General features: G+C 38.6%; 1 protein-coding gene across 3 annotated transcripts in view; it reads left to right on the top strand.

Annotated features, from left to right (window-relative positions):
- Positions 1–749: 749 nt before the first annotated feature.
- Positions 750–27,814, top strand: part of LOC104672629 (cytochrome P450 7B1) — a 211,019-nt gene continuing 183,954 nt past the window's right edge. Inside the window, exon 1 of one of the 3 annotated variants that reach the window (XM_010376461.2) lies at positions 750–1,045. In XM_010376461.2, the coding sequence (XP_010374763.2) occupies positions 924–1,045 (122 nt within the window). In that variant the 5' untranslated portion in view covers positions 750–923. The remainder of the gene's footprint in view (positions 1,046–27,814) is intronic. The other 2 variants (XM_030938144.1, XM_030938145.1) reach the window with 2 other exon arrangements.

The raw sequence follows: 27,814 nt of genomic DNA, 5'->3' as shown, positions 1-27,814 counted from the left end.
TCTTCTATAAAATACTCATAAAAAATAGAAATTAAAAACGTGTGTGTAAACTACCCAGTGGATAGTCATTACTCAGAACAAGGTATTTTAAAAGTTTCTCCCTTATTCTTTCTGAGTACAACCTGTAGTACCTGAACCACTTCTCTTTCGGCTCCTACCACGATGTTCTGCAATCTCTTTTTACCTGTCTCACCCTCTTCCTGTACTGTGTGCCTCATCGGGACTTCTGAAGGCTTACAGCCTAGGTCTTTGTATTGCGTGTCTCTGGCACGCGCCTCTGCACCCAGTAGGCCTCAACCAAAACTTGTGAGCAAATAGGATGTTCACGGGGTGAAGGAGGTGGGCGCGAAAAGGTTTCGAGGTCGCTCACTCAGCCGGTTTTTGCCGCCAGCCCAACCCCGCTGGGTCGTACCTGAGAGATCGCCGGTGTCAGAGCGCAGCCGGTACCTTCCCAAGCATCTTGAGGGACAAGCAGAATCGCTCCTCCCGCAGGGCGCGGGTTAAGAAGTGAGGAACCCAAGGGGCTCCTGTCCAACTAAGAAGCGAAATCCCCCTCCTCCAGGCCTTCAGGGCTGGTTCTTGGGAAATCCTAACTCTTTCCCCTTCTAACCCCTTCCTCGGCCCTTCTTCCTGCCCCGGAGGATCAAGGGCGCTGTTTTCCAGAAGCAGCCGGGTCGGAAACGGTAGGGGAATGGGGCGGTACGCGTGGGTGGAGGATAGGCGGGGAGGGGGCAGTCCACGAACTTTTGTCACTCAGCCTGGGAGACCGCGGTGACATTCCTGTCTGCTCTGCCGGCAGGCCAGCCTCTCCGGCCCTGGACTAGGGGGCGCCGCCGAGAGAAGCCGTCGCAGGCTGCAGAGTCGCCGACCGCGCTGCTCGCAGGGAGACCCCGGGCTGCCCACCGCGGCCTAGCGCGCGCCGGATGGCAGGAGAAATGTCCGCGGTCACGGGCCGCTTCTCGTTGGAGCGGTTGGGCCTCCCGGGCCTGGCCCTCGCCGCGGCCCTGCTGCTCCTGGCCCTCTGCTTGCTCGACCGGCGCACCAGGTAAGCGCCTCGGCCGCCCGGCCACGCATGCGCCCTGGGCCCTGCGGGCCGCGCGCGACCCAGATGGCGAAGGGAGTCCCCCTCCATGATTTCCAGTGCAGACAGTCAGAACTTGCTGCGGGGCACTGGCTTCCTTTGGGACTTTGTAATAACAAAGGCTTCTTCTGTCTTTTTCCCACACATATGCATACATATTAAAGCTTTGGGACCGAATTCCATTTGCTGCTCGAGCATAAGTTGTAATAAGCCCTAGGTTGGCGGTATGCATTATGCATAACAGATACATTGTGTGTTTTGCCACTGTGAGTTGATGTTTTATGGCCTAGAAGTCATAGAACATTTCAGGAGGGGAATATTCTTACATTTCATTAGTTAAGAGAGAACTATTTCAAGAAAATGCCAGTGCATGGTGTGAACAATAATTCTGAGTGCCTCTTCCTCAGTTTACCTCCCTGTACCTCATCTGGAAAGCTGAAATAATAGTACATGCCTCGTGAGATTTTTGTGAGTACTAAATGAGTTAATGGAGAGTATTTTATGCAGTTGCTCTATCATTTTTATAAGGACAAAACAAAACACAATAATGACAAAACCTAGACATATGTCACTTCTTTACCTAATTTGAATTGTGGAAGTAGAAATAGAGAAGTTCAGATAAAATCATTCACTTTGAGTTTAATCTGTTTTTCCTTTCTTTCTGGGTCCTATTTTCATACTGCTCTGGTGTTCATCGCTTTTGAAAACCAAGCAGATGTATTTTGTTGGATGATAATTGATACATATATGTATATATATTTGCATACATATATATCAATGTATAGATATCTATGTGTGTGTGATACAGGTTGTTTCTCAATAGTTTTTGGGGAAATGACACTTTTGCACTGCATACAAATATCTGTCATCATTTCTAGAATGCCTGGAGATGAGTACTGTAGGAGTATTTGCCTTGCTTCCCATGTCACTTTTCAGAGCTGTCCCTGGAATGTGCACTCCTCCAGGTTGCCTTTTCCAGTGGCTGTGCTTTTGCTTTAGAGCCCAAGATGAGGACTCAGGACACTTGAACTTCAGTGGTATGTGATTCTATGTAGGTTCCACCTTCTCTATTTGCAGGATCAGTCAAAGCCAGTTAAGTACCTCTAGGTATGCCTTTAAAGAGAAGTGGTAAAAGAAGGCTGTTGGTTCTGTTCCAACTTTACATGCAGGGTAGAAACAGACAAGCTGACTAGGGCAGTTTGGATCAGTGAAGGTAATTGGTGTGAGAATGTGGAACTTGAGGGACAGGAGGGCGAAAGGGTAAGGTAGGCTTTCTCTCCTAGCGTTCTGAGAATAGGCTGATCTTTCTCTATATCATGAAAAATTATTTTACTGAGATATTCATGCCATCAATTGCCAATTCCTTCATACGAGACTGTTTAATGCCGCATATCTATAGGACACTACTTTGATTATATTGCATTTCAGTGTGTAAAAGATAGCTTCATTTGTCCCAGTACAGAGTCATGTTCCTTATTTATAGTGTTTGGACAATTTACTAATGCTCTACGAAAATGATTTTTCTGATATCACCTCTAAGAACAGAAACATGGTTAAGAGTCCCTTATATATTCTTACAGATTTTTTTAAATCTTATGCTAATATGCATGAATATATGTTACTAAAAATAGTGGGAAAATATACCCTGTGTTGCACCTTGTATTTTCCACTTTGCAATACATTTTAGTTACCTTCCTATGTCAGTTTATAGAAGTCATTATTTGTAATGATTATATACATGTACACCATACATACACAAAAACACGCACACAAAACATGGATATCTTTGAGCTTTTGTGGAAATATTTATGTAGGATGGTGGAGTTGTTATCAAAATGTATGTGTGCTTTACATTTTAATAGATGTTGCCAAACTACTCTAAGCCTCAATTTATGTTACTACTAATCATCTGTGCAAGTGCCAATTTCTCCACATTCTGCCAATACTGGTAGTATAAATCATTTTAATTTTGCCAATCTGATACATAAAGAAAATGAAGCTTCATTTTTATCCCAAATTTTCATGTATTTACTTTTAAAGGAATTTGTATATTTTTAAAGACAGTAATTGTCTGTTTCTTCAATAATTTATTTTTCTATTGGGTTCTTTTTCTATACAATCAGCAAAGACTCTTATGTAATAGGAATTTTCATACTTTTTCATACCAGCTGCAATTATTTTTACTATTGTAATTTGCATTTGTTTAAGAGTTTTTAGATATATGTCCTTGCTTAGAAAGCCCTTCTTGTTCCTAACATGATAAAAATATTCAGCACAGTTTTCCATTATCACATTGAGAGATTTTTATATGTATATAGATTACCTTTTTATTCTCATTCCATTTTCATCTTTAGAACAATTATGGCTGAAAAGTGTGTAATATTGCATAGTATAGGAATGCCAGATGTTTCAAAGTAAAAATTTAAATATTACCTATAAAAATGGTTTTTTTTAAATCGGTAAAAATCAATTCAGAGGTCATTTGTTGCCTTCAGACACTTATCAATTCCACCTCTTTTGGCTACAGTACTTTGATTTCCTTTTGTGAAATTGTCTTTTCCCTTGTTGGATATTATCTGGTGAGACTGTCAATCACAGATGCCACTGCAGTATTTATCAGGAGAGATGACAGTGGCTTGGCCTAGGGTTGTGACTGTGGGGTTGATGGAAGGTGGTTAGAATCAGGATATATTTTTGACAGCAGAGTCAACAGAATTTACTAATGGGCTAAACGTGATGTGTGAGGGAGGTGGGAATCAACAAGCTTAGAAGTTTTGTTTCCCTTTTTTTTTTTGTTTTTGGTTTTTTGTCTGATTATTTAGTGGACGGTACTGTCATTTCCTTAGATAGGGAAGGTTTGGGGGAATTGAGGAGATCAATAATTCTGTTTCGGGTATGTTAAATAGGCAGTGAGCACCCAGAGCTCAGGGGAGAGGTCCAGGCAGGATACATGTTTGTGAAAGCCACAAATGTGAAGAGGGAATTAAAGCATGAACAAGTTGAGATCGCCTGATGAAAGGGTTTGATGGAGAAGAGGAGGGCCTGGGCCACTCTCCTTATGGAAACTGAGCCTGGCAGAGAAAGAGCCTCCTTTCTAGTCAGTTCCTACCAGAGTTCTGAGTCAGTTTTGCCCATTCTTGAACTTCATATAAATGGGATTTTACAGTATCCATTTTTGTGTGTAACTTTGTCTCAACATAATGATTTTAACATTCATTCCTGTTGTTATATCTATCATTAGTTCATTCATTCTATTTAATTGTAGTTTGTAATATATATAACACAGGAGAAGATTGAGGGGCATAGAATACAGAGTTTTCTATCCACAACCACTTCGGAAAATTGACACTTTTCTAAGTAATTGTTGATTTTTTTGTTTTTTTAAATAATTCCATCAATAATACATGAGAGTTTACATTGCTCCACATCCTTCCCAGTATTTATTAATGCCAGTCTATTGGTTGGAAGCACTATCTTTCTGGATTTTGGATTTTGTTTTTTTTCCTCTGAAGTGTTGATTTTTGTTTTAGCATGCAGATACATTTCTGGCTGATTATTCTGAACTCATGGAAGCTTAGTTTTACTCTTTGTCAAGGTGAGTCTATGAAAAGCTTGAGATATTTACAGATTCTCTCTTTTGTGATGCTATCATTTGAACATTTGCTTCCCCTCTAAAATTTGTATGTTGAAATCCTAACCCCCAAGGTGACGGTGTTAAGCAGTGGGGTCTTTGGGTTATAATTAGATCATTAGGGCATTGCCTTCATAAATGAGATTAGTCTCCTTATAAAAGAGATCCCAAAGGGCTCCCTTGCCCCTTTGTCCATGTGAGGACACAGCAAGAAGATGGAAGTTTATGAATCAGATACTGAATGTACTTGTGCCTTGATCTTGAACTTCCCAGGCTCCAGAATGGTGAGAGATAAATCTCTGCTGTTTATAAGTCAATCAGTTTATGGTATTTTGCAATAGCAGTCTGAACTGACTAGGGCAGATGAAATTCAAACCCTAAATTCTGTCACCCCAGTGGTGGGCAGTGGCTGAAGCTTCTGTGCAGGATTCCAGCAGATCCCTTCCACTGGGCTTTTTGGGGGTCTTCCCTGAAGATGCACACGTCCAGGGTTGGCCAATAATTCGAGAGGTGTATATGTACAGATTTTTGAGGTGCCTTCTTCTTTTCTAGATTTCTTTCCTTAATTGCCAGCCACTTCAGTAGCCCCAAACTCTGACACCCCATGCTGATAATACTTGTAGCTTTTTACTTGAGTTCCAGCTTGCTGACAGGGAGTGCCCTCAGGGGCAATCCTGTCCACGCTGGACCTCACTCAATATGGGTCTGTTCTTTAAGCATTGTCTCTCCTCCGATATCTGCCTTCTTTTGCCTGTTCTTCAGCAAGTATAAATTGATTTCTTTTTTTTGTTTGTTTCATATTTTGTTTTCTGTGGAAATATTGGGTTGGTTCAAGCAACTTTGAGATTTCTGGAATCCAAATTCTATGTAAGAAAGACATTTACCAGTGATTATTTCTAGGTGACATATTTCTGTGGGATGGTTTTTCTTGTCTTTGTTATGCTTATATGTATCTTTAAGTTGATATCAATAAATATGTATTTATTTTACAAAGCAAAGAATAATAAATTTAAAATTTTATTTTAATATGTTATTTAAAATAAAACTTTGAGAAATATGTTTAAAGTGTTTTAAATTATCATTTCCATTGGAAGGACCAGCCTTTGAGTAGTCTTTCCTATAGAAGACTTCTTACTTAGAACTGGTTGTGTTATGAAACGCAGATCATCTACAGCAAGTTATTAATAACATGTTTTTGTCCAATAAAGAGATATATTTTTAAATCACTGTGTATCAATAATAGACTTAGGTATAGATACCCACTTCCCAAATTATTGTTGAAGATAACATATAAAAATAGTCTGCATTGCAAAAGACAAACATGAAAACGAAGATGTCTCCATTCTTTCCTTGCTCAATCCCTACAAAAATGAAAAAAAAAATTAGTTTTTCTGAAACAATTAAAATAAATATAAGATGTTTGAATTCTTTTAAATAAATGAAAAATGGATTAAATAATACCTTTTTAAAATGAGGTGCTTAAACCAGAATTAAAAAATTTATAACGAAGAGGGGAAAGTATTTACAGAAAATATGATGGGGAGGGGGTGATAACAGATTTTGTTTTTAACTTGCAATTCTGGATGTGAGACCCAAAATAGACCTTAGTGAGCTAAATTCAGGGTGCTGTCAAGGCTGTATTCCTTCTGGACAGTCTAGGGGAGAATACATTTCCTTGCCTCTCTCAGTTTCTAGAGAATTCAAATCTCTTGCTCCTACTCTGACACTCCTGCCTCTCGTGAGGACAGTTGTGATTACACCAGTGTGCACATAGGTAGTTTAGGATAATCTCCTCATGTCACGATCCTTAACTTAATCACATATTCTGCCTTACAAAGTCTTCCCGCTGAGCCCCCAAAATTCATGTCCATCCTACATTTAAAAAAAAAATACATTCACTCCATCCCAAATAGCCACAAAAGTCTTAACCCATTTACAGTATCAACTCAAAGTCCAAAATCGCATCTGTTTAAGAGTTCCAGATCTCATCATTTAAATCATCACAATCAGGTATTTGTGAGGATCTGTGTATGATCCATCTTGGGGGCAAAATTCCAAAGAACTCTGTGGGCCTCCCATGTGTGTCACAGACATTCACTCATGAGATATTTGTTTTCCCAGATCTTTTCTGGATAATCCCATCTTTATTCCTGGCTTCTGCTGACATGGTTGAGGGCAGCTATTAGTCATTGAAAAGATTATTCCCTAATCTTTTCAACGATTGATTAAATACTCCGTACAAATGAATGAGTGTGTGATGGGTTGAACTGGCTTTCTGATTCTTCCCACCGCTAGCAAAAGTTGTCCAACCATTTCCTTAGCTTTCTCTGCAGAGCACTGTTTCCCGGCAGTGAATCTCCTAATTTAGTGCACTTGCAATCTGGATAGGTGGACAATTTCCCAATCATCAATTCCTGGTTCCTTTTTGCCTAACAGTTCTTCTCTTAATCTATCTCTTTCCTTTCACATTTTATTATAAATAGTGAGAAAAAAATAAGCTAAACTTTCAACACTTTGCTTGGAAATCTCCTCAGCTAAATATCTAAGTTCATCATTTACAAGTTTTGTTTTCCACATAACTCAAGGACACAGTAGAGCTAGGATTTCTGCAACTTTATATAAGGATCCCTTTTACTCCATTTTCCAATAATACATTCCTCAGTTCTTCATTCATGTGAGTCTTCACCAGCAGTGCCTTTAACATTCCTATTTCTACTGTTTATTTTTGATGATTTAAGTATTTTTTAAGGTATGTTCTTTACCATACCCCTTACTTAATTCTTTCTGACCTCTCACTAAAAGGGTTGTTGATGTCTATATTTCTACTAACCATTTGTTCCAGTAAATATAGTTTTCTACCATTCTTCTCAGAATTCTTTTAGCATTTGCCCATTACCCAACTCCAAAGCCAATTCTACATTTTTAGGTATTTGTTATAGCAGCACACTACTTCCAGATACCACAAATCTCTATTAGTTTTCTAATGTTACTATAACAAATTACCACTAATCTAGTGACTTAAAACAACAGAAATTCATTCTCTTACAGTTCTGGAGGTTAGAAGTCCTCCTGGGCTAATGTCAAAGTGTGAGCAAGGGCTGTGTCCCTTTTGGGAGCTCTCACAAAGAATTCATTTCTTTGACTTTTCCAGCATCTGGAGGCCACCAACACCTAGGTCATGGGCCCTTCCCCCATCTTCAAAACCAGCAGCATGGCATCTCTAAATCTCTCACCTACGCTGACATTTCCACTCCGCTATTATAAGGACTCTTGTGATTATCTCGGGTCTGTGCTCACAATCCAGGACAATGTTCTCATCTCAAGATCCTTAATTTAAATCACATCTGCAAAGTCCCTTTTGACATGTATAGCACCAAATTCACAGGCTTCAAGAATTAGGACATGGACAGTTGAGGGGCATTATTCTTCCTACCATACCTTTTGATGTCAATAATGACCTTATTAAAGCTTTTACTTGATAGGCACCTGTAATAGTTTTTTAGGGCTGCTCTAACAAAGTACCACACACGACCTGGGTGGCCTAAACAATAGAAATTTATTGTCTCGTATGCCAGAGGCTAGAAGTCTAAGATCAAAGTGTTTCTGGGTTGCTTTCTTCTGTGGGTTGAGAGGGAGATTCTGTTCCATGCCTCTTGCCCAGTTTTTGGTGATTTTCTGGACTCTATGTTGTATCATGGCTTATGGAAGCTTAACCCTGAACTCTGCTTTTATCTTCACACAGAATTCTCCCTGTGTTTGTGTCTGTGTCTACATTTCCGCTCTTTGTATGGATACTAGTTATATTGTTTTAGGGGCCCACCCTACTGCAGTATGCCCACATCTTAACTAATTATATCTGTAATGATGCTATTTCCAATTACAATCACATTCTGAGGTACTAGAGGTTAGGACTTCAACATGTGAGTTTTGAGGGGTCATGATTCAACCCATAACAGCATCATTTTAAAAAATAGATTCTTCTTATGTGAGTCTAAGATTTTTATCTCTACTAATCAGATATTGTAAACACTCTTGGGCACATTGGAGGAATAGAAGTGATGGTTAAATGTTTTAATTCATGATTTAGGCAGGCAGTGTGGCCTTATGGAAAGATGAAAATAGATAACTTATGGCGTAAAGAATAAAAAGCATATCGTATTTCAAAGCACCCCTCTTTCATACAGCTAAGCATGCCCTTCCTTTAGCTTTAGGCTTTGATTCCTACTAAAATACATTGGTCTTGGGGCAAGGAGCTTTCAACTTTTCTCACTGGATACTCACACCGCAGAGTAAATGAGTTTCAGATTTTTTCCTTTTAATATTTTAAATGTAATCTCCTAGGGTCCTTTAGCTGCCTTATTCCTGTGGATTTTCAAGCTTGCCTTTAGGTGGAAGTGAACTTTCCTTATCATTTTGCTCAAGTGATAATGATAAGGAAAAGAACACTGATCCCGAATGTGGGGTATGGTGTTGGCCCAAAAGATCGAACATTGGAAATTAGAAATGATAGGATTTGGGGTCTTCCAGGCTTGATGTTATTCAGAGAAGATTTGATTATTGCTTGTTTGCGTAAATAGGACCTCACACTTTTCAAAATGTGGTCACATTTCTCATGTGCTTTGATTCTCACATCTATCTAGTAGCTGGCATTTCCATTTTGTAGTTGACAAAGGTGACTCAGCTAGGTTCTGTAGACTACTCAGTGGTCACTACAGTTCATGTATCCTTTGAATCATCTGTTGAAGGAAGGATTCTCTCTGAGATAATCTGGGAAATGTCAAGTGCTGAGGCTTCCTCTTCTGGGTTCAGTCTTTGAGATCTTTTTCTTGTTGGAACTTTTCTTATGCAGAGCAAGTTGTGTCCCCAAATGGAGATGTGGATTTATGTAAACATCTGGAATGGCGATTCACCACCTTCACAGGCAGTGGGTCATCTTGGCACGGTGGGTTACATTGAAGAAGGATTTCTCAACCTGGAAATTTGGTGCTGGATGATTCTTTGTAGTGGGTGCTGTCCTTTGCAGTAAAATATTTAGCAGCATTCCTTGCTTCTATCTATTGGATGCTTGTTGCATACTCTCCCCTTCCATGAAAATAATAAATGTCCTCAGATATTGTCAAATATCCTTTGGGTGAGGGTGGAGAACCACTGCATTGAAGAAGTGGAGGACATGCCCACAATCATCTTCTGAGTGCAAAGGCTTGCTTGTAGTTAGAGGGAAATTCCCACCTTGGAATAGGTATGAATTATAAGTCAGATAGTAAAACACTGGGATTCTTATTGCCTTATCAAGGTCCTGGATATGGATGAGTGGCTTTTTACTTATACAGTGGAATATCCTCAAAATTTCTCATGATTGACATAAAAAGTAGTCATGAGCACAGAAAAATTTTGAGATGTATGGTTATGAATCATATACATTTTTGTATTAAAATAGACTTTTTTTCTTAGAGCAGTTTAGGCTTAAAAAAAAAAAAAAACTGAGTGTATGGCTGGGCACGGTGGCTCATGCCTATAATCCCAGCACTTTGGGAGACCGAGGTGGGTGGATCACTTGAGGTCAGCACTTTGAGAGAAGCCTGGCCAACATGGTGAAACCCTGTCTCTACTAAAAATAAAAATAAAAAACATTAGCTGGGCATGGTGGTGCGTGCCTGTAATCCTAGCTACTTGGGAGGCTGAGGCAGGAGAATCACTTGAACCCAGGAGGCAGAGGTTGCAGTGAGCTGAGATCACACCACTGCACTCCAGGCTGGGCGACAGAGCAAGACTCCATCTCAAAATAAAAAAAAGGAGTGTAAAGTACAAAAAGCTGCCCCATACGGTAAGTCCTCACTTAACATCATCTGGATTCTTGGATGGAAACTGCAACTTTAAGCAAGACCCTGTATTTTCTACAGTAGGCTAATTGATATAAACAAGAGTTAAGTTCCTACAACATATTTCTGGTCACAAAACCTCACAAAACTTCTAAATAAGGACCAAAGACACTTGTAATTTTAAACATTGAATTAAATGTGATATATACATGCATTTAAGAAAGATGAGCAAAAGCAAGTAAGATTATTATTTACCCAATTATTCCAGTTCAGGGTCTCAGGTGGCCAGACCCTGTCCTGGCAGCTGTGGGTACATGGCAGGAGCCAGCCCTTGACAGGACAGTATCCATCACAGGGGCCACTCACAGAAACCCACAGTTCCCCAGATGGAGATCATTTAGGCACAGCCACGAACCTCATGTGCACAACTCTGGGATGTGGGAAAAAAAACAGAGTACTTGGAGAACACCCATGCAGACCTGGGGTAAATTAACAAACTCCACACAGACATTGCCCCCTGGTTGAATTGATACTTTTTTCTCATCAAGTTATCACAAATGCCATTGAATGAAAAACAACTGTATTTGGGGACCTGCTGTACTCCCTTTACCCCTCCCTTTCACTGCCCACTCCTTCAATTCCCTTACTATTAACACCTTGTGTTAGTGTGGTCCATCTATTACAATTGAGAAGTCAATACTGATACATCATTGTTAACTCAAGTTCATACTACATTAGGGTTCTTTCTGTGTTTTACATTCTGTGGGTTTTGACAAATGTCAAATGATGGTTTGGTTGTGCCCCAACCCAGCTCTCATCTTGAACTGTGGTTCCCATAATCCTCATGTGTCATGAGAAGAACCCAGTGGGAAGTGATTGGATCATGGGGCTGGTTTCCCTCATGCTATTCTCTCAATAGTGAGTACTCATGAGATCTGATGGTTTTATAAGCATCTGACATTTCCCCTGCTGGCACTTCTCTCTCCTACTGCCACGTAAAGAAGGACATATTTGCTTCCCCTTCAGCCATGTGTGTAAGCTTCCAGAAGCCTCCAAGGCATACAGAACTCTGCGTCAACTAAACCAATTTTTCAAATAAATTAGCCAGTCTCGGGTATGTCTTAATAGCAGTGTGAAAATGGACTAATACAGTAGATTGGTTCCAAGGGAGTGGGACACTGCTATACAGATTCCCAAAAATATGGAGGCAACTTTGGAAATGGGTAACAGATAGAGGGTGGAACAGTTTGGAAGGCTCAGAAAAAATACAGAAAAATGTGGGAAAGTTTGGAACTTCCTAGAGACTTGGAGGGCTTTGAAGACAGGAAGATGTGGGAAAGTTTGGAACTTTCTAGAGACTTGCTGAATGGCTTTGACCAAAATGCTGACAGTGATATGGACAATAAAGTGGTCTCAGATGGAGATGAGGAACTCATTGGGAACTGGAGTAAAGGTCATGCTTGCTATGCAGAGAGTCTGGTGGCATTTTGCCCCTGCCCTAGAGATCTGTGGAACTTTTAGCTTGGAAGAGATGATCTAGGGTATCTGGTGGAAGAAATTTCTAAGGGGCAATGTGTTCAAGAGGAAGCAGAGCATAAAAGTTTGGAAAGTGTGCAGCCTGACAATGTGATGGAAAAGGAAAAACCATTTTAGAGAAATTCAAACCTGCCACAGAAATTTGCATAAGTAAGGAGGAGCTGAATGTTAATCATAAACACAATGGGGAAAATGTCTCCAGGGCATCAGAGACCTTCATGGCAGCCCCTCCCATCACAGGCCCAGAGGCCTAGGGGGGAAAAATGGTTTTGTGGGTCAGGCCTAACTCCTGCCTCACTGCTCTGTGCAGCCTAGGACATGGTGCTCTGTATTCCAAATGCCTCAGCTCCAGCTGTAGCTAAAAGGGGCCAAAGCACAGCTAGGGCCATTGCTTCAGAGGGTGCAAGCCTCAAGTCTTGGCAGCTTCCATGTGGTGTTGAGCCTGTGGGTGCACAGAAGTCAAGAACTGAGGTTTGCAAATCTCTGCCTAGATTTCAGAGGATGTATGTAAACACCTGGATCTCCAGGCAGAAGTGTGTTGTAGGGGTGGAGCCCTCATGGAGAACCTTTGCTAGGGCAGTGCAGAAGGGAAATGTGGGGTTGGATTCCCCACACAGAGTCACTCCTGGGGCATTGCCTATTGGAATTGCAAGAAGGAGGCCACCATCTTCCAGACCCCATTATGGTAGATCCACTGACAGCTTGCACTGAGCACCTGGAAAAGCCAGACACTCAATGCCAGCCCATGAAAGCAGCTGGAAGAGGGGCTGTACCCTTCAAAGCCACAGGAGTGGAGCTGCCCAAGGCCATGGAAGGCCATCTTGGGTCAGAATGACCTGGATGTGAGACATGGAGTCAATGGAGATTATTTTGGAACTTTAAGGTTTAATGACTGCCCTATTGGTTTTTGGATTTGCATGGGGCCCATAGCCCCTTTATTTTGGCCAGTTTCTCCCATTTGGAATGGGTGTGTTTACCCAATTCCAGTAGCCTCATTGTATCTAGGAAGTAACTAACTTGCTTTTGATTTTACAGGCTTATAGGTGGAAGGAACTTACCTTGTCTCAGATGAGACTTTGGACTTGGACTTTTGGGTTAATACTGGAATGAGTTAAGACTTTTGGGTACTGTTGAAAAGGCATGATTGTGTTTTGAAATGTGAGAAAATTGAGATTTGGGAGGGGCCTGCGGAAGAATGATATGGTTTGGCTGTTCTCTCACCCAGATCTCATCTTGAATTGTGGTTCCCATAATCCCCACATGTGGTGGGAGAGGCCTGGTGGGAAGTGATTGAATCATGGGGGTTATTTTCCCCATGATGTTCTCATGATAATGAGTGAGTTCTCATGAGATATGATGGTTTTAAAAGTGTCTGACATTTCCCCTGCTGGCACTTCTCTGTCCTGTTGTCATGTGAAGAAGGATGTGTTTGCTTCCCCTTCCATCATGATAGTCAGTTTCCTGAGGCCTCCCCAGCTATGTGGAACTGTGAGTCAATTAAACCTCTTTCTTTATAAATTACTCAGTCTTGGGTATGTCTTCACAGCACCATGAAAATGGACTAATATAGTTATAGTGTCATACAGAATAGTTCCATGGCCCTAAAAATCCTGGCCTCTGCTATTCATCCCTCTTTCTTACCTACCTAACCTTTGGCAACCACTGATTTTTTTTACTGTCTCCCTAGTTTTACCTTCTCTAAAATGTCATATGGCTGGAGTCATGTTGTATGCTGCCTTTTCACATTGGCTTCTTTCACTCAGCAATATGCCTTTAAGGTTTTTCCATGTCTTTTCAAGGCTTGATAGCTCTTCTTTTTATCACTCAATTATTCTAAATTACATAGATGTACCACAGTTTGTTCACTGACAGACATGAAAGACATTTTGATGGCTTCCAAGTTTTGGCAGTTATGAGTAAAGGTGTTAAAAATATTTATATGCAGGAAGTTATGTGTACTTCAGTTTTGAGCTCGTTTGGGTAAGTATGCAGGGACAACATTGCTGGATCACATGGTAAGCGTATGTTTAGTTTTGTAAAAGTACTATCAAACTGTCTTCCAAAATGACTGTACGGTTTTGCAGTCCTACCAGCAATGAATGAGACTTGCTTTTTTTCCCACATGCTTGAAAACATTTGGTGGTATCAGTGTTTTGGATTTTAGCCATACTAATAGGTGTGAAGTGATACTTATTGTTTTAATTTTCAGTTCCTTGATAACATAGAATGTTGTGCATCTTTTCATATGCTAATTTGCCATTTATATATCTTCTTTGGTTAGGTTTCTGTTAAGATGTTTTTCCCATTTAAAAAAATTAGGTTGTTTTCTTATTGTTGAATTGTAAGAGTTCTTTGTATACTTTGAATGTTTTGAAAATATTGTCTCTTAGCTTTGGCCTTGTATCTTTAGTCTCTTAACAGTGTCCTTGCAGAATAGAAGTTTTTAATTTTAATCAAGTTCAATTTCTCATTTTTAAAAATATAACCTGCTTTTGGTGTTATATATAAGGATTCATATTTTTTTTTAACTTTTTTCATCAAGTGTTTCCCTGCTTTCTGTTGATCTTCTTGTTAGCAACTGAGGTTTTATACTATTCAAAATAAGTGTGATTCAGTTCAGAGTTATACTTGCACATTATTCTGATGAAAGGCAGCTTCCTATAGTGGCAGGAGCATCAAACATTCCTGGATTTGAATCTAGGCTCCATCTCTTACTCATTTTGTTATTCTGAATAAAGTATTTAATTTTTTTGAACCACGATGCATTAAGTATCTGCCAATACCAGATACATACTAGGTGCGTGATATATGGCAGTTCTACCAAGACTCTTCTTGAAGAATCAAGACATCCAGAGAATTCTACTGTTGAGTTGTTACCTAATGGCCATTGAGGCTCTAGTCAACAGTTCACTATAAATATTAAATGGCAAAAAGGATACTGAAAAATGTATCAGTGGTTCTCAACTTGTGGAAATGCTATCATGGTGGAAATATAGTGACAGACTATTAGTCTGTAAGCACAGAATTTATAAAGGACTTACTAAGTATTCGTTCTTTTTCAATTTTAGTGTTTACTTGCTTTTGTTCTAAGTCCTGCTGTCTCTACTTAGCTGCATTATCAGTTACCTATTCAGCATGCTAAAAGGAATCTGGGATCACAGTAAATAATATCTGCCAGCAAGTACGTTTGAGGCACTACTCTGCCTATTCTATTTGTGAGGGATATTTTATTGTGGTGCTTCTCAAACTAGCTGTGATGAAGGACTGGTTTTCTTGGTATTTGTTTTAATTTGCATCTGTCAAGGACTGATACCTTGGTAAATTAAGAAAAATGATTCATAAAATAAAATTTTAAAAATGATACAAACCTAAAGCATTTTTCTTAATTATTAGATTGAACAGACTTAAAATTGTTCTGTAAAATTAACTGTACCATTTTGCAGTCCTACCCGTAATGAATGAGACATGCTAAAATTGGTCTAAAACTTTCTAAATGTTTACTCTCAGGCTTTGCATTTATCTCTTTGTGACTTATACCAGTCATCTCTGCACTTTGAGTAACACTGACCTTTTTAACTATTGTCAAGTCCCTATTTCTCTGAGCAAAGCTTTGTCTGTAAGCAGGAATGATCTTGTCATTTGTAATTGAGGAAATGAGGTAAAGTCAGAATACCAGATTATCATGGGTTATCTCTATTTGAAAGCTTAGAGGACAGTCAGCTTGCACATTGGGTTTCCTTGGCACTAACCAGAGACTCTTTCCTCTTAGTTGCTATTTGGACCAAAAAAAAAAAAAAAAAAAAAAAAAGATAGTATGGAATTTTTTCTATCTTTCAGCCCTCTCACCCGACATACATATATATCATTATACTCCCCTCTCCAATGCTGTAATTAGTAAGAAATAAGATTAAAATACTGTTAAGATAAGTTTCAGTCAAAGTAAGAATTTAATGATTTTTTTGAGTTCCGAGATGTTAAGGTTATATAGATAATGAGTTGTTTTTGAAATGTTGATTTGTTGACATCACTGTGTCACATAAGTCAATTATTTCTGTTTCTAATTACTTAATTACTCTCAAGCAAGATCGTTCGTGCTCTAGATCCCTCACATTGTTACCACTGCCCAGGGAGTGAGTAGAACCAGGCTGCCATCATTAGTGGATGTTTTTCTTGTTTCTTCCCCTTTTCTTATAATACAATATAGGAAAAGGATGTGGACAGCTGAGAGTAAAGTCATTTTCAATTCAAGAGTATGCTGAACTTAACAGGTGGATTTTTGTGTTTTTCAGAGGAAGTGACAGGGAAATCTCCAGGCACCTCTGTGGCTCTTGGTTAATAGCAAATCACTTAGTACATCATGTTATGCTTTCCATTATAAAGCCCAGAAGTTGGATTGTTTCTTGTTACCATATGAGACAGATTTTTGGCTTGCTTCACTGTTATATGTTGTCTTTAAAAAATGGTCCTAAGATAGAGAACATTCTCATTTGTAATAAAAGCATGATAACCCTAAAATCAACCATCTTGTTGTTTATTTTGTACTTCATTCAAAATAACCATTTAATGATTCATGGGACCTTCAGGAGTGCTAATTGGATCAACATTGAAGATTGCTCAATTCTGTAATCACATTTTACTGGTAAATCCTGGTTATTCCTTTAAATACTTCATCTGTTTTGTCATAACAGAAAATCAATCCAAAAGTTATGTTGGATTAGCATAAATCTCTTATCTCTATCAGAAGAATATCTTAGAGTGCTTGCCTAATAATGTGGGGCACTCTCTTGGTCTGTTTGGGTACTCTAATAAAAATATAGACTGGGAGGATTAGAAAGATCAAAGTTAGTTTTCATAGTTCTGGAGGCTGGGAAGTCCTAGATGAAGGTTCCAGCAGTTGCTGTGTCTGGCCAAGGCTCATTCCTCATAGATAGTGCCTGTTCACTGTGTCTTCATGTGGAGGAAGGGGCAAAGGACCTGTTGGGCTTCTTTTATAAGGGCACTAATCCAATTTGTGAGGGCTCCACCTTCATGACTTAAACACCTCCCAAGGCCCCACCTTCTGATACCATCACCTTGTAGATTAGGTTTCAGCATATGAATCTTGGGGTGATGTAGAAAGGCAGATCATAGCTGGCAATTTGTATATGTGAAGTCTTCTGCAGCTCAGTCTTTCCCTACACTGGGACCTTCTTGCAGAAAGTGGTGTTGTGGTAGGCAAAGAGCATGACTATAAAGCTAAAATGAGCATGGATCTAAAATTCAGCTCTACCCCAATACAAATGGTGACTTTTGAGAGGATGGAGGATGGTAAGGGAAGATGGAAGTGAACATCATCGAGGTCCTCCTACGTCTAGCCTCTGTGCCTAGGTATTTTGCATCTATTGTCTCGTTTTATCCTCACTCATATTCAAGAGGTTAACTGTTATTAAGCAATTTTCAAAAGAAAAGACTAAAATAATAAAATATTAAGGTGCTGTGCTACTTGGGAATAGACCTGGGTTTTTGGTTGTAGATCCATTAGACCGTGGTAGACAGAATAAAGCCTTTTCAGCCCCAGAGATAGCCGTATTCTAATCTTCAGAACCTATGAATATGTTAGGCTACATGACAAAGGGGAATTAAGGTTGCAGAAGGAATGAAGGTTGCTAATCAGCTGACCTTAAAATAGGGGATTATCTTGCAGTTTTTGAGAGGGCCCAGTGGAATCAGGATTATTAAAATTGGAAACAGGAGGCAGAAAAAGGAGGTCAGAGTTATATGATTTGAGAAATACTTGACTTTTGCTGACTTTGAAGATGGATGGTGGATGAATTAGTCCCTGAGCCAAAGAATACAGGCAGCCTTTGGAAGTTGGAAAAGGCAAAGAAACAAGAGTTTTCCCTGGAGCCTCCAGAAAGGAATCCAGCCATACCTGCCCTGCCAATACTGTGATTTTAGCCCAATGAGGCCCATGGCCTCTGGCCCACAGAACTGTAAAAAAAAAAAATAAATAAATAAATAAATAAATAAATAAATAAATAAATAAATAAACTTTTGCTATTTAAACCCCTAAATTTGTGGTAATTTGTTACAGCATTCTTAGAAAACTATTGTAATGGCCATATTCCCCATGTTCTTTGCATCAAACTACACTGCCTCTTGCAAGGAGGTTCAAAGGGTGAAAAAGATTGGGAGATTGGACCTTGGTGGACTTTTCTAGTTGCTTATGAGGAGCAGGATGGAAAGTGAACATTCTGTAATAAATACTCAGTGCCTTTGCTGCTGTGCAAATACATCATCATTTGAGAATTTTTTGTCTCAGATTTTACAGATTATCATGGGGTCACAGATTAGTATTGATTTCTGTGTTCCTTATCCATAGATTCACAAGTAAGTTTTGAATGTTATAAATCTAGCAACTCAATGAATTTTAAAAATAGGTTTGAAAATAAGTCAGACGTTGAAGGTATTGAGACTCAGATATGATTTGGTTAGGAGATTTTTTCTTGCCCAGACCCGGTGCATACCTACTTATGGTTGCCTGCAGCCTGGAGGAGAAAGCTGAGCTTGACTCTGAGAATTTGAAGGGATCTAAGGGAATGGGAGTTGTACTTCACCGATTTCCCAAAAATAATGGAGAGAGCGGTCATCTGCAGAGGAAAAATTAACAGCTTCTTGTAGGAGAAGGTTTTTGTGCTTTATACAAAGTAAAATCCCATTGAAACTACTCCAGGTTACTGTTCTGTGAAAGGCAAAGGACGAAATTATAGAAAGCTACTTTGCTGAATCAGAGAAGGTGACATCTATTATATCATGCATTTTTATAGCTGAATTGCTCATTTTTATGGGTTTGGCCTTTTTTTCAATGTAGAAGTATTTGGGATGGGATCCTTTTTTTCTACAGGTAAGTGGAAAGGATTAATTAAGTCTGTAATTGCTTAATATAAAAATTAATAGAAATTCTAACAAAAGTACACCCATAACAGGATTTAAATTCATTGTCATTTCTCCTCATAACTTCATCCTAAATAGTTGACATTAATAAAGAAGAAACTTTAGAAGCTTTACTTTAGTTTTAGCACCTAGCATAATATCTGGCACTGAGTAGATTCTCAGTGAATATTTGTTAGAAGAATGAAGGGTGAATGAATGAATAAATAGTTTGGTACAGTAATTGTTATCTTTTTCCATTATGAATATTTTAGAGTTCTAGATATTGATATCAAAAATACAAACTGCATACAAATTGAAACCTAATGTTACAAAACCACATTTTCTGCTATTCCATTAAAAACTGAAGATTTCATTAGCAAGTGCTTACCTAATTGTGAATATTTTATAAATGGAGAACATATTAGTGTAACGACTTGTTTCACATAAACCTAACTGCACACAGTAACTGGAGTGCAGATGACCTCTAACATTCCTGCTTCTGAAAATTCAGTTTAAAATTATGTGTAACAATACATATTTAGGTTTAGGTACTAGACTTTCAGGTTTAGGTTCTGGATTTGTATAACTGTGCTTAAGATTCTGTTTCCTGGCATAGGTAGATAGTGTTATTTAACAAATGGGAACTCCTTCGTGAAAGTGCTGAGCCTGTTTTTGGTAATCACATAGAATTACACACATTTGCTTCTTAGTACACTTGAAACAAATAGTGGTAGGATGAGAGCTCGTAAACCATTTAAAAGACTAGTTTTCTGTTTGAAAAACCAAAGTTGTCCAGGTGAAAGCAGTGCTTTTTATTAGCTGTATCTTAGAACTATGAATACTCAAATCATCTTATCTCAGGAAGGCAAGAGGCTTACTGTCAGGTCACTGGCATGGAAAACTTAGTGTTGTAGTGTTGTATTTCAGTAATGCTGTCCTTTAGGGCTAGAATGTAAAGGAATTCTCTGGATAATAAGCAGATATCGTTTTAGCATTGGCTACTCCAATATTGTTGGTTCCTTTTTATATTTTTTATAGTAAGTGTATAGTATTATAGAATTGATTTTGACTTATAATAAGGATGGCCAACACTTTTGAGAGTTGTCTATGAGCTGATTATACATAGAGGAAAGTGTCTTATATTCACTATTGTATTGAATTTTATTGAATCCTCTTACGGTAACTTTCCTCATTTTATAGAGGTTGAAAGTAAGTTTTATTTAAATAATGTTTCTAATGTGATGCAGTTCAAACTCACAATGTTTGACTTCAAACTTCTTAACAGTTTTTTCCTTTTTTCTTATTCTTCTTAAATCTCTCTTACAACAATATTCTGACATTTGCACTCCCCCTTTACTAAAAATGAAAATATTAAGAGCTAGTACATTTTAAGCATTGCTAGAAGAAATGTAAGTATGATATGAATACACACAATTACACGCATTTGGACTTTTTAAAAAGAATATATTAAGCCTAAGAACAAAGCAGGCAAAAATGATCTGCTGTCTCCCTGTTGCACTAGATTGTGTGAAAGCCACACTTGACGGTCCACATTGGCAAATGCCTTTTTTTCTCTATCTCATTTACTGGCTATTGCATCCACTTGCTTACTGGCTTAGTAGAGGTTTGGGGTCTACTGTGTGCCTAGACTGCCCTATGTCAGATGTAATCGAAGGCAGTAAAGAAGATGCAGGAAGCTGCTTTGTGACACAAGGGTAGTAGCCAGGCAAAAGTCACATCTCAGTCTTTCTGAAAACTTGTAAAATTTGCTTCAAGATTGTTTTCAAAAGTAAAACCAGATTGAAGGAACCTGGAATCAAAGGGGAAGGATATTTTCACCCACTGGGAATTAATTATAGACAGTTTAGTGTGTTTCTCATCTTAACAATCCTTCCTAAATGGATTATGCAAGCTGTTGCATGTGTCATCGCTGCAGTTACTATTGCACTTAGAGAAGCAGCATTAAATATTGAATGAAAAAGTGTTACAGACAGTTCAAATATTACTTTATGTAGCAAAACAGTGGTTCCTGATATGTCTCTTGTTGCTTTCAGGTCTATAGCGAACTTTTAATCTTGTTTTGGATTTTGAATGACCTTTTTCACATGGGCAAAGAACCTTAGCACTGAATACAGAGTGCAAAACTTTGTCCTTATATTTCTTTGTAGTCATGAATCCAAATTCTTTCATTTACATGCATGTAGATGTGCGTGTATATGTATGTATATGTATATATACATATACATATATACACACATGTATAAATATATGTGTATACATATATATAAATATATATATATATTTCAAACTAGTTCTACCCTTTTTGCTTCTCAGTGTGTCGTACCATATGGTGTAGAGTGTCATGCCAAAAGATAAAAATATTCCTAGAACATATGAAATCACCAGTCAACTGAAGAAGGGTAAAGACTTTTGACCAAAGCATTTATGACTCTGATGTATTTGCAGGCAATAGTACATGGCATAATATGCACAATTTTAAAAAGAAGACATATTTTAAAGTTAAACTGACTCTTACTTTTTAAGGGAATCCAAAAATAAAGTCTTTGTAATTTTTTAAAAAATTGATTCAAATCAGTGTTTTTTTCCTATATTGAAATTCTCAATATCCATTTATGGAATTTGCCCTGCTTATTTTAGTCTCTAGAGTTACCATATAATTTGGCTCTTTAAGTTTTCAGAAGCAGAGACTTGGAGATGAAACCCACTGCAGGTGGATGGAGTCTTTGGGTTATAGGTAACATGGCCATTACATAGTTTTTCTAACTTATTCCATGGGTAAGATATTCTAACTAGTAAAGAAAAGTACAGAAGATAAGATTTCACAACATTCCTAGGGTCTATGTAATAACGTTGTAATGACAGTGTGATTCGGGTTGTTTCTTTTGCATCAATAAATAACAAATGGTCCGTAAGTGGTCCATGCTATGCCATATTTTGCTACTCAGATTTTATTCATTTTAGGGCTCAGGTCGACCTGCATTCCTTTATGCTACATTGAATATTGTTTTCAACTACTTAATTAGACAAAAATGGGGAAAAAACTTAAGTCGTTAATTTCCTAGCCGAGGATTGAGCATATTTTTTTAGTAGAGAAATAAACTGTTGCATTAAATAGCGTAAGTGCTATTGCTATGAAATTTCTGGGTAGCAGCTCTGTAAATAGTGTTCATGTTATATGCCAAAAATTCCATCTTACCCTTCGTGTTTTCACTAATTATGCTTATTCACCTTTTGTATTTAATCACCTCTATTTTTTTCTTTTTTTTTACAAAATGACCCTACCTGGGTTTGGTTTTTACATGATGGATCTGTAATAGAGAAGATGTCTTTCCTCATCTATTGCTAAGCTCATGACTGAGATCCCAATAACAAAAGATATATTAACAAGAGAAAAGCATGCACATTTATTTAGCATAAGTTTGATGTGACACAGGACCCTTCAGAAATAAAGACCCAAAGGAACAGGAAAATCTATGTATCTTTCTGACAAGTTTGATGAAGAGTAGACAATTGTGCAAAAGTATGATTGAACCAAGGAGGTATTATCTAAATTGGAGGGCACTTTGCAAGTCTTGTTCAGATTCTTCTTGGCATCTCTGTGTCTTTGAGGATAAGGTTGTTCCTTTCCTCTGGGTATAGGGAGGGTATCTTTGGAATTAAAGTCTTATGACCTCCTTTAGAGAAAGGGCAGCTAGGTCTTACGACCTGCTTCAGGGGAGAAGGAAGGAGGGGAAGATGAGAGTGACCTTCCTGCTTCTACTGTTTTCTCAAATGCCATGCTGCCATATTGTGGGGGAGCATATCCTAAACCCCACCACTTGCTAAAGCACACCTGAGTAATGCCTCTCCTCATTTCATGTTTGTTAGTTTCTTATAAAAAAGGAACACATGATTGAATTGTCTCAAGTGCTGTGTTTATACGATAGGGCAAGAAGGTTTGTAAGTATTTTAGGATGATCAAATTTGTGGGACATCTCATGCCCTGTGTGTGACAAATTGATCATAATGCTAGATTATTTAATCCTGAAAATTTGGTTGTTCTTTATTTGTCAGCAACTTAAAGTTTTGTAATTGTATTTAGGATATGCATAGATTCCATTGCAAACCTACCTCCTTCTTTAGAACAGATAATTATCAACAAAAGGAAAAATAAGCAAGAAACACGCAGAGACAGCGTTTCTGTCAAAGGATGACTTTAGAAAAGGACCAGAATTTTGGCTCTGTCAGGAGCATACTTTTTGCAGGGTCTGTGAAACATTGGTAAGATCAAATAAAGAAGCCTCAATGGCAGTGAGCACTTTCCTCTTCGAACTACTGTTTCCAAGCCTTCACTGGAATGCTACAGTTACAACCAGGTCAATAAAATAACTAATTCTCTCCTTATTGAAAGAGAATAAGTAGGACCATGCTGTTTATGAAGTAAGCATTAATGGAGCACCCACAGCAGAAGAAATGGCATGACAACATTTGTCACTAACTTTCTGTAAGGCTCAGTTTTCTCATCTGTAAATGAAGAAGCTGAACCAGATCGATCATCATTTGGGAATGATATGATTCCACAAGGACGTTACTATTCTCACATTGACCACCCCCACAAATCACATACATTTCTGCTGTGTGAAATGTGCCTGTTCTCAAACACACCATGCCTTTTTCTGACTTCATGATGGTACCCTTCTTTTCAGCATAAATGCTGTACCTCTGTGGAATTTTCTCAGCTCTCTCCCAGACAGAGTTCACTGTCTCCTCCCCTAGGTTCCTGCAGCATATCAGAATTCACATCACAATGTATTATAATTATCAGTTAATATATATTCTCTGGCTGATATGTCAGCAACTAATATGATAATCAAGGTCTATTTTTTACTCATCTCTGTGTCCTCAGCACCTAGAAAAATGTCTGGCACATTGTAGCTCATCAACAAGTAATAACATTAGTAACTAAGAAAGGAACTATGCTTAAATAAAATCAATGCCCAAGCATAACATGGAAAACAGAGCCTGTGGACTATTTTCTTTATAGTCATTATTAGTTCACAATATGCTGAGAAACCTGAGAATACACAGTTTACTATAAAGAATATGAGTCATGGCTCCATATTAGTTGGAGCTAAGGTGGTTATTGAGAATTACTCTTAGACTGCCTGTCAAACAAGAACAGTAGTTTCAAGACTCACTGTATCAGGATCACAGGACGCTGAGTCCCAGGGTGAGTTCAGGCCATGAGAAACATCTCGTATCTGAAGACTGGAGCAATGCTATTTCAGATAATTAGAATAAGTGTTTTTTTTATGGAATTTACTTACTAAGGATATTTGGAGCTCTAAATCAGAGACACAAGAAATCAAATCAGATTGGAGCTCAGTTCAGAGACAAAATCATTTGTAAAAACAATTTGGATGAAACTCTTGTTACAGAAAGGAAACAGAGAAGGTGAGGTATTTGACCATCTATATTTATACCTGTTTGCAAGGTGTCAGGTCAAGATATGGCAGAGTGCTAAAGAGCAGGGCTTTAGAATCAGAGTGAAGGAGGTGTTTGAATACTAGCTCCCTTACTTACTTGAGGTAAGACTTCTCACAAGTTATTTTACCTCTGAGGATAGAAGTTTTAGAGGCAAACAGTTGATTTTGGAAAGGTTTTATTGCACAGACCCTTGAAGGAAAGCAGATATGCGCTATTCAGTAAATACTTATTGAACACCTGCAATGGGAAACCCTGAGGCAAGTAGAAATGATAATAAGCTCCGATTTCTGCCACTAAGGAAGTTATAACTGAGTTAGGAAGACATGTATAAATATGGGACCTGTTTATACGCATCTTCCAATGTTCACACTTATGTGTTCTATTAATTCAGGGTTGCTTAACAAATTCAAGATTTGTCACTGTTTATACGTAGTTTTTTTTTTTTGCTTGATCCCCTAAAGTTGTGACTTGCACTAGGAGGAGAGTTAAGGCTACTAGCAACAACTGTGCCTATTGACATGACTTTTCCAACAATCACTAAGGCAAAAGAAAGGGACTGTTGACACCCCAATATCCAGCTTTCTCATCTATTAGTCTTTCCATTTGTGTATTCCTTTCAGTTCAAGTCAACAAGTATTTATTGGCTAGCTGCTATATACATGCTTTGTTAGCTACTGGTTACATAGAGATGAAAGTCAGTTTCTGTCCTCAAAGAACCCTATATCTATAGAGGTATGTAAATAATCCTGCAATTCCATTACATGGTGTGCTAGGTAATCAGGATAGTGATAAGCCACAGTAAAACAATTGTTGATAATTGAGCTACATTGGAGAAATTGTTAGGAGTCAGAATTACTGGACTTGGTGTTGGACTGGATGTGGGAAAAGGATGGGAGAGAGGGAAGGTATAAGGATGAACTAGGCTTCTGATATGAAGGACTGTACTAGGTGCTATGGTTTGAATGTGTCCCCCAAAACGTCATGTGTTAGAAACTTAATCCCACTTCCCTCACATATGACTTAATGTTGCATCTGTCCTCATGAATGGATTAATAGATTAATTAGGGCTGTGGCCTCATGAGTGGATGAATGTCACTGCCATGGGAGTGGGTTCATTCTTGTCAGAGTGGCTTTGTTATACAAGTGAGCTCTCTCTCGCTTTCTTGCTTTTGTCTTCTTGCCATGTGATGCCCTCCATCATGTTATGACAGAGCAAGAAGGCCCTCACCAGATGCCACTGCCATGCTCTTGGAATTCTCAGCCTCCAGAACTGTGAGATTAATAAACTTCTTTTCTTTATAAGTAACACAGTCTGTGGTATTCTGTTATAGCAACAGAAAATGGACTGAGGCACTGGGTTATTCAGCAAGACAGAGACAGTATAAGAAGATGAGGTTTGGGGCTAACTGAATAAGCCTACTTTGTTGAAAATTTTGAAGGTACAGTGTCTATGGGATACCCTGTTGTACTGTTATCTTTTGCAGTTGTAAACATGCACGTTAGAAAGCTAAAGAGTAGGCATGTGACATAAAAATATTTTACTTTGGGTTTTTTCAAACTGCAATTGATAGGGAAGATCCCATTTATCTGCGATACTGAAGCTGTAAAGATATGAGCCTGGGAATAGCTTGCACCTATTTGCCCTATCTAAAGAGAAGCAAGTGTACATTAGAAGAAATTGAAGCTGATGAGCAGAAAAAATAGAGAGGATATAGCTAAAAATCGTCATCATTTATTCATTCATTCATTCAATAAAATTTACTGAGTTTCAAATATATACCAGGCATTGTTTTAGATGCTTGGAAAATACCAGAGAACAAAACAGACAAAAAATATCTGCACTTATGGAGCTCACATTATAAGCATATATTAATTTTAAATCAAAATAAATACATAGATTATCATATAGGCAGTGATATGCACAGTGGAAAAAATATAGCAGGGTAAGAGGGATCTGGAGTTCTGGAAGTGGCACTGGTGGTAACTTTATGTAGGGTGGTAGTAAGATTAGCTTTTACTCAGAAAGTAATATTTGAGCAAATAATTGGACAAAGTGAGAAGGAGGAGGTGGGATATCAGTGGAGAAATTGTTCCAATCAGAGGGTACAGCCAGTGCAAGGACAGTAAGGTGGGTTGCCTCATGTCCCTGACAAATGGTAAGGAGGCCAGTGTTGTGGGAATGAAGTGAAGGAAGTACAACGTTACTGAAAATCGGACCATTGTGAGACTTGGTTTTTATTCTTAATGAAATAGGGATCCATTGAAGGAATAGGAAGAGAGGAGTGGGGTAATTTGATTTTTGTTCTGGAACAGTGTTCAGTAGACAGGGTAGAAGCCAGACAACTGTAAGTAGTTTCCAGAGAAACAGAACCAACAGGATGTGTGCATGCGTGTGTGTGTGTGTGTGTGTGTGTGTGTATGCCTGTGTGTGTGCAAGGAAATTGTAAGAAATTGGCTCACATGATTAGTGAGGCTGGCAAGTCCGAAATCTGCAGGGTGAGGCAGAGCACTGGAGACTCAGAGAAGAGTTAGTGCGGCAGTTCAAGTCTCAAGGCCATTGGCTGCAGGATTATTTTCTGCTCCTGGAACTTCTTTCTGTTCTATTCAGGTTTTCAACTGATTGACTGTGGCTGGCTCACACTCTAGAGGACAATCTGTCCTACTCAAAGTCCATGGAGCTAAAAGTTGATTTCATCCAAAACACCCTTGCAGAAATATCCAGACTAATGTTTAACCAAATATCTGGGCAATGTGACCCAGACCAGTGGATGAATATATGCCAAGCCATCAGAGATGGGATCTTGCATATGAGAGGAGGGTTGGGTTTAGGGAGAGGCATGGATTATTTCCTTCACAGAAAAAGATAGTAAAGGGAGGCATGGTGTGCATAGCTAGCTGGTGGATGATAGTGGTGCTGAGTCTGTGAAAATTCTCTTCAGATTACTTCAATTTTCTTATAAAATAGGAAGCAAGGTCAGTTTATGAGAGTGAACGTGTGGGATGAGGTCTTATGAGTTTGGGGAAGGAAGGGAAGGTGTGTATTGGTTGCCCAGGAAAGTGGACGAGTGAATGGAGTAGGGAATGTGGTAAGATTGCTGGACAGGATGCAGGGTCACGCCAGGTTTGTGGTCATTAATTTTAAGTGACACCTACCAGCAAGATTGTATGTTTCTCTCCATACATGTTCAGCTGCATGGGCAAAGTATGGAGCAGGCAGAGGATTGTGCTAATGGAGTTATGGTTTTGTCTATGAGCTCCATGTAGAATGAGATGGACAACACTCATTGTTGAGAGAGCAAGCCAGGGAATGATGATGATGATTGGCCATGGAATTTAAGCTGGGAAACA

This window comes from Rhinopithecus roxellana, chromosome 9 (genome assembly GCF_007565055.1).
Source record: "Rhinopithecus roxellana isolate Shanxi Qingling chromosome 9, ASM756505v1, whole genome shotgun sequence".
NCBI classification, from domain to species: Eukaryota; Metazoa; Chordata; class Mammalia; order Primates; family Cercopithecidae; genus Rhinopithecus; species Rhinopithecus roxellana.
This window is presented reverse-complemented; position numbering and strand designations above follow the sequence as displayed.